Source organism: Coffea eugenioides, chromosome 3, assembly GCF_003713205.1.
Source record: "Coffea eugenioides isolate CCC68of chromosome 3, Ceug_1.0, whole genome shotgun sequence".
In the NCBI taxonomy this organism is placed as follows: Eukaryota; Viridiplantae; Streptophyta; class Magnoliopsida; order Gentianales; family Rubiaceae; genus Coffea; species Coffea eugenioides.
Window position 1 is genome coordinate 7495737 of NC_040037.1, and position 6931 is coordinate 7502667.

The following is a 6931-nucleotide window of genomic DNA, read 5'->3' on the forward strand; positions in this document are numbered from 1 at the left end:
TGCAAGCAGTAATTCAAACAAATAAGGATCCAATGGCCAGTAAAGGAGCCACTGACTGCATGAAAAAGACGAAGCACTGCCAAAGCTTATTTTATAACCCTTTTAATACGTGTTGGTACTATATGCAGACCTACTGCTGCTATTTCTGCAGTCCAGCAGTGCACTACACCTCCTCTTCATGTAGGGGCAGTGCAGACCACATCCACTCATTCAAAGTTCAAAGCTGAACCACATTTTTTTTCTTTTTTGTCCTTCCTTTTCTCTCCGCACCCTTCTTATCCTCAAAACTGTTAGACCCAAAATTTGGACCGTAAACCTGATAGCTAGCATGAAAAACTAGTAAATCAAGTTTTTTTTTTTCAAAAAACCACCATATCGAAATAGGTTTATTATAGCTTATTACTAGCTTGAGTGTTGATTGATGACACTAAGGTGCAAACATGACAACAAAATTGCGAGTGTATGCAGGGAAATTGGAACTCGGGGTTAGGTTCCAAATTTCGGAGTCATGTAGATGGTTTGAGGGGCAAGTGCAAACCACACGAAACTATCACGTGCGGCCGGCAACCTTACGTTCGCTAGGCATGTGATTCTAAGCTACCATTATAGTAATTACCCCATCTTCGAGTACTATATATACCAAACCATTTTGCAGACTTGCACAGCCACAACTTCTCCAGGAGATACAAAGCCACCTGCAAGAGTTTACGTACCTTAATATTTCTCTTTTTCCGAGCAAAAATGGTTACCGTCGAGGAACTTAGGAGGGCTCAAAGGGCCGGAGGACCGGCGACGATCATGGCCATCGGAACAGCTACGCCACCAAATTGTGTCGAGCAAAGCACTTATGCGGATTATTATTTTCGCATTACTAATAGTGAGCATAAGACTGAGCTCAAAGCAAGGTTTAAGCGCATGTGTAAGTATATATATATATATATATATATATATATATCTCACTTTTGCTTTTGTGACATTGATCATAATCTTTTTTGTTTTTTCTTTAAGAAAGTCAGCCAAAATACTTGGGCTTTTTTTACGGTTGAAATTTGTACACGTAAAACTTGATGATAGATATTTAGACGTGCATTAGAGTTTAGGAGACTTAGAAATGCATGGTCTTGAATATTTTGCTTAATTCATTGAATGATTGGTTTTATGTTGAAGGTCTTGAAAGCGAAATTTTATTTTATTATTATTATTTTTTGGCTTCTATGGCTTTTCTCAGAAGAAGATTAACTTAGTGCGCTAAGGCCAAAAGTTTAGAAGATTGGAAAAACAAAAAGAAAAAGAATAGTGTGAATGGTTTTCTTTTTTTTTTTTTTGGTAAGTAATTGGTGGGAATGATATTAATTGCACCTTTTTCCCGGAATTAGGTGAGAGATAGAGGGGAGGATTGAATAACAGGGATTAATTGTTTCCTCCAATAAAAGAAGTTAGTTTGCTGAAATGATATGAACCAGCTGTATTCTAGGTTCCATAACACAGTTTGAAGCTTCTGACTTCTGAGATCATTTTCCTTTCAGTCCTTCATTTCGTTTTGCTACTTAATAGAAAAATTCTATGCATAAATCCATTCTAACCTGACCTCATTAGGTTTTCATTTTTTTTTTTGTAATAACTCACCTGCATTCTTGTAACTCTCATAATTATAGTGCCTTGAAGATCAGAAAAAACATTCGTACGTTGAAGGAAAACCTTAGAATTGTTATGGACCAAGCATGATAGTTAGTAACTTTCCTTTTCCTACTAATTAAAATAAACTGTGTTTAGTTTCTTCTTTGCTGAAAGACAAAGAAATTTCTGAATGATTGAGAAATATCCATATTGAGAGCTCAATATACTTAGCAATTTTTTTTTTTAATGTCTAGTCTGCATACTTTAATACAGAATTTACAGCCTCTGAGTCCGTTGATGCAGTAAAAGAGACAAATGTATACTTTCAAGAGTGAAAACACCAAAGGATAAATGGAAGTTTTGTTTTTGGCCTTCCCTGGATTACAAAAGTAGGAACATGACTCAAAGGAAAAAGACAACAAAAGAAAACTATGATATGATTTATGAAATATGTTCTGGAAACTCCAGATTGAAGAATTAAAAAGTCAGATTCTTTCTTGGTTAAAGGTTCATGCTAAGATGTGTGTTAATTTCTTCATTCTTTTCTTTGCAGAAAGATAGGGTAGACAAATATGTAAGCATACTTTTCTGATGGAAACTAGACATTGCCCCAAGTGGATAAAACTCAACTTTCTTGCATTATGAAACCTATTCAAACTGTTCAACCATGATGACTTGATGATTCCTAAAATTCATCATCTAAATAAGCAGCTGGATGATCCAAATTGGTTCTAATGAACTTTTCTTTTTCTTTTTCTTTTTTGAATTTCATTTCAGGTGACAAATCCATGATTAAGAAGCGTTACATGTACTTGACAGAGGAAATCTTGAAGGAAAATCCCAATCTTCGTGCTTACATGGCACCTTCCCTAGATACTAGGCAAGACATAGTGGTTGTTGAAGTACCAAAACTGGGCAAAGAAGCAGCCCAAAAGGCCATTAAGGAATGGGGTCAGCCCAAGTCCAAGATCACCCATGTAGTCTTCTGTACCACTAGTGGTGTGGACATGCCTGGAGCAGACTATCAGCTCACCAAACTCTTGGGCCTGCGCCCTTCCGTCAAGCGCGTCATGTTGTACCAACAGGGTTGTTTTGCCGGTGGGACGGTCCTCCGGCTAGCCAAGGACTTCGCTGAGAACAACAAAGGTGCCCGTGTCCTTGTTGTCTGCGCGGAAATCACTGCAGTTACATTCCGTGGCCCAAGTGATGCGCACTTGGATAGTCTTGTAGGCCAAGCCCTGTTTGGGGATGGCGCAGCTGCCCTCATTATCGGCGCCGATCCCGTTCCTGAAGTTGAGAGGCCCTTGTTTGAGCTCGTTACAGCAGCCCAAACCATTGTTCCAGACAGTCACGGGGCTATCGACGGCCATCTTCGGGAGTTTGGGCTTATGTTACATCTTCTCAAGGATATTCCCACGTTAATCTCGAAGAACATTGAAAAGAGCCTGAAAGAAGCATTTGAACCTCTCGGTATTTCTGATTGGAACTCACTCTTTTGGATTGTACATCCTGGTGGACCTGCAATTTTGGACCAAGTGGTCGAAATATTGGCTCTTCAACCCGAAAAATTACGGGCTACTAGGCATGTGCTGAGCGAGTATGGAAATATGTCAAGTGCCTGTGTCCTGTTCATTCTTGATGAGATGAGAAAGGCCTCAATCAAGGATGGATTCAACACCACTGGGGAAGGCTCCGAATGGGGTGTGCTCTTTGGTTTTGGGCCTGGACTCACAGTTGAGACAGTGGTTCTTCGCAGCGTCACCATTCCAAAGTAAATCATGTTTGAATCTTTCAATAAATATTCCACATCTGTATTACTGTGGAGTTCTAAGTAATTTTCTTTTTTATGTGTGTCTTGCTTGGTTGAATGACCATTTAAGGTGTCGGTTTAAGCTTATGTAACAATCATGACAATAAGGTGTTACACCTTGTTTTGGCATATTTTGTTATATGAAGAATTTGATTTCATTGCATCAAGAAGTTTGACATATTCCCATTGTTGTGGTACATGATGACATGAATTGGATTCAGAGCATAAACCATAGTGGATCAATTGTCTTGAAGGGTGTGAAATAATTTGTAACTTTATCTTTCTGTTGCCCATACAAAAATGTCTCTTAATCTCCTTTAAAATTTAAATTTTATAATTCCCATCCAAATATATTCTTGGAAGATTTTCTTTGCCCAAATTAGTAGTTACTACACTTTCACAATTGCTGACTGCTGATTAATTTACTAGCCTAGATTGAAGAAGGCTAACAAAAAATTCGTCCACATGAAAGAGGATAAGACAGATAAATGTCATAATCATGAGCATGATCATCACAGGAAAATCCCAAAAGAAAGGCATGGTCACAGACTCAGTCTTAGATGATGCTATTGACAAAAAATGGGACTTGGAGATGAGGAGTTGAAAGGCTCAAATGCAGAAGATTCAATATACATATGATGAAGGAAATTAAGATATATTCAGGGTTTTATAGGCTTTTGTAGTTTTACAAAATTGGAGTTCGCAAATTCGTGCACTTTCTGCTGCATACTTGTGCGGTTGAATGAGATGAACAATTCGTCCAAATCCAATTTAAAAGACAATAAAAACCCTAAGAATTTGCTTACTTCTTGGCTAAACTTTCATGTCAAGAAATAATATAATTTTCACGTCAATGTATCCTATATTCATGGTGTGAGTTCCACTCAAAATTTTCTTCATAATCAGGTGATGACGGAAATTAAAATTTGTGCCAAGTAGGTAAAATTTTGTTCATGCCACTAATAGACTTCTTCAAACTGCTCAAATATGACATTATAATTGCTTAATTGGTTCGCGGAAACAGAAGTTTAGACTATCCAAATTAATACTAATGGATTTTTATTTTACTATACTTTCAGGTGAGAGATCCATGATCAAAAAGTGTTACCACAACGATAACATTAGGTATACAGATCTGACTTGACCAAATGATGAATTTTTTTTTTACTACAAGTGAACAACGATAATATTAGGTATACAGATTTGACTAGATCAAATGATAGATTTTTTTCTTTTTTTTTTACTACAAGTGATGTTCGAACTTTCAACCTACCGCTCAAAGAGAAATTTAATCCTTTTTTGGCAGTGAGACAAAACTCGGCGGTTGTTACATGTACTTTTTTTTTTGTCAAAACGTCATCAGTTGCTACATTTACTTCTCTTGACCTTTTCTAAACAGAAGTTTAGAAATTCGGCTTTTATACATCAGTTGCTACATTTACTTGACAAAGGAAATCTAGAGGGAAAACCCCAATATTTGTGCTTACATGGCACCCTCATTGGATGCCAGGTGAGACATGGTGGTTGTTGAAGTACCAAAACTGGGCAAAGAAGCAGCCCAAAAAGCAAATCACGATATGGGGTGAGCCCAAGTCCAAGATCACCCATTTAGTCTTTTGTACCACTAGTGGGGAAGACATGCCTGGAGCGGACGGTTAGCTCACTAAGCTTTTGGGCATCGGTCAAGCGCTCGATGATGTACCAATAGAGCTGTCTTGTGGGTGGAACGGTTCTCCAGCTAGCCAAGGACTTGGCCGCCAACAACAAAGATGCTCGTGTCCTAGTTATTCACTCAGAAATCACTACAGTAACCTTCCGTGGTCCAAGTGACACGCATTTGGATTGTCTTGTTGGTCAGGCCTTGCTCGGAGATGGCACAGGAGCACTTATAATTGGTGCTGACCCTATTGTTGGAGTTGAGGCCCTTGTTTGAGATTGTGTTGGCAGCCCAAACTATTCTCCTGATAGTCACGGTGTTATTGATGGCCATCTACATGAGGTTGGGCTTCCATTTAATCTTGTCAGAGATGTTCCCGGATTAATGTCGAAGAACAATGCATGACAGAAGCATTTGAGCCTCTTGGTATTTCTGATTGGAACTCAGTGTTTTGGATTGCACATCCTGGTGGGCTTGCAATTTTGGATCAAGTGGAAGAACAACTGGCTATAAAACCTAGAAAGCCACGTGCCACAAGACGTGCTGAGTGAGCATGGACATGTGTCAAATGCTTGTGTCTTGTTCATTGTTGATGACATGAGAAAGGCCTCAGTCAATGAAGGCTTAGAATGGGGTGTGTTCATTGGTTTTGGGCCTGGATCACTGTTGAGACATTGGTTCTCCACAGCGTGACAATTTGAAAAACAGTTTTGCTTGATTTGAGACCAGGTTTCAAGATTCAAAATGAATGATCAAAATTAGGGTTGGTAATTTTTTACACGAGTTGAACCTAACACAAAATTAATAGGTTTGGGTTGAGACTTTGCTAGTTAGGGTTAGAATTGCGTCGAACTCGATGAATTCAAATAGAAAACAAGTGGAATTCATGTCACCCACATGTTGATTCGATAACCCGTTTATGAATTAAAAATAATTTAATAAATATAAAAAATATTTTATCTAACTAAACTAAGTTATTCTTTTTTTTTCCCCCAAAGGCATTAACCACTTAAACCTAAATGAATTTGTTTAACTTGTGTGAAGTTGGAATTGTTATGTTTGGACAAATGATGCATTCCATTATTTTCTACTTTTAAAGTGTTTTAATTTATTTCAAATCTGACTTGGGATAAAACACTTTTATAGTGTTTTAATTTATTTCAGATTTGGTTTGGGATTGTTTTATTGAGATTTTTATTACTGATTATGTAATTAGTCTTGTGCGAAATTGATTCTGTTATAAATTATAGCGGTAAATTAGTAAATTAAAATGATATTTCGGATCATTCGGGTGACCCGCCAACCTAAAAATTTCGTGTTCGGGTCAAGCATATTGACTTGTCGCGGGTTAGCGAGTTGTGTTCGGTTCAACGGGTCTCCTGTTATACCCAGATCTTGACCTGATCAACTAACCCATTTTTTATCCGATTGCCACCCCTAACCAATATAAAGAAGTTTGTAACTTGGTGTTATGCATCTACTTATTGTATGTATTTTTCATTATTAATGATCTATTGCCTTATTCCCGGACCTTCCAATGTTTCAAGAAGCCAATATAACAGTCACGATATTGCTTTATAAAGCACAAGACTTAGGTTAAAGAAAATTTTCAGCACTTGTGTAATACCTTACTTTCTTTAATTTGTTTTCATTGATCATTGATTTGTGATAGCTTACAGTCAAAATACGATTTTGACTGAAATAATTTCAGATTTTGACTGATATAATTTCAGAATCTAAATGAGATTGAGTTTGAAATTTGGGGCTTTATATAATTTTTTTTTTTACTAAAAAAAGCACCAAGATTTCAGTGTCAATTTAATCCAATTTCTTTGTAATTTCGCCAT

The 6931-nt window shown here is 37.4% G+C and overlaps 1 protein-coding gene and 1 pseudogene across 1 annotated transcript; both read left to right on the forward strand.

Moving 5' to 3' along the window:
* Positions 1 to 651: 651 nt before the first annotated feature.
* On the forward strand, positions 652 to 3605 carry LOC113764805 (chalcone synthase 2-like). The gene is made up of 2 exons (XM_027308809.1): positions 652 to 919; positions 2395 to 3605. Exons 1-2 carry the CDS (start codon positions 742 to 744, stop codon positions 3390 to 3392), a joined length of 1176 nt encoding a protein of 391 aa, XP_027164610.1. The 5' UTR covers positions 652 to 741; the 3' UTR covers positions 3393 to 3605.
* A 287-nt stretch (positions 3606 to 3892) lies between these two features.
* On the forward strand, positions 3893 to 5785 carry LOC113765911 (annotated as a pseudogene).
* Positions 5786 to 6931: the final 1146 nt, after the last annotated feature.

Coding starts and splice junctions, on each gene's coding strand:
- LOC113764805 (XM_027308809.1), top strand. CDS start 742: ATGGTTACCGTCGAGGAACTTAGGAGGGCTCAAAGGGCCGGAGGACCG. Junction 920..2,394: donor AGCAAGGTTTAAGCGCATGT/GTAAGTATATAT, acceptor ATTTCATTTCAG/GTGACAAATCCATGATTAAG.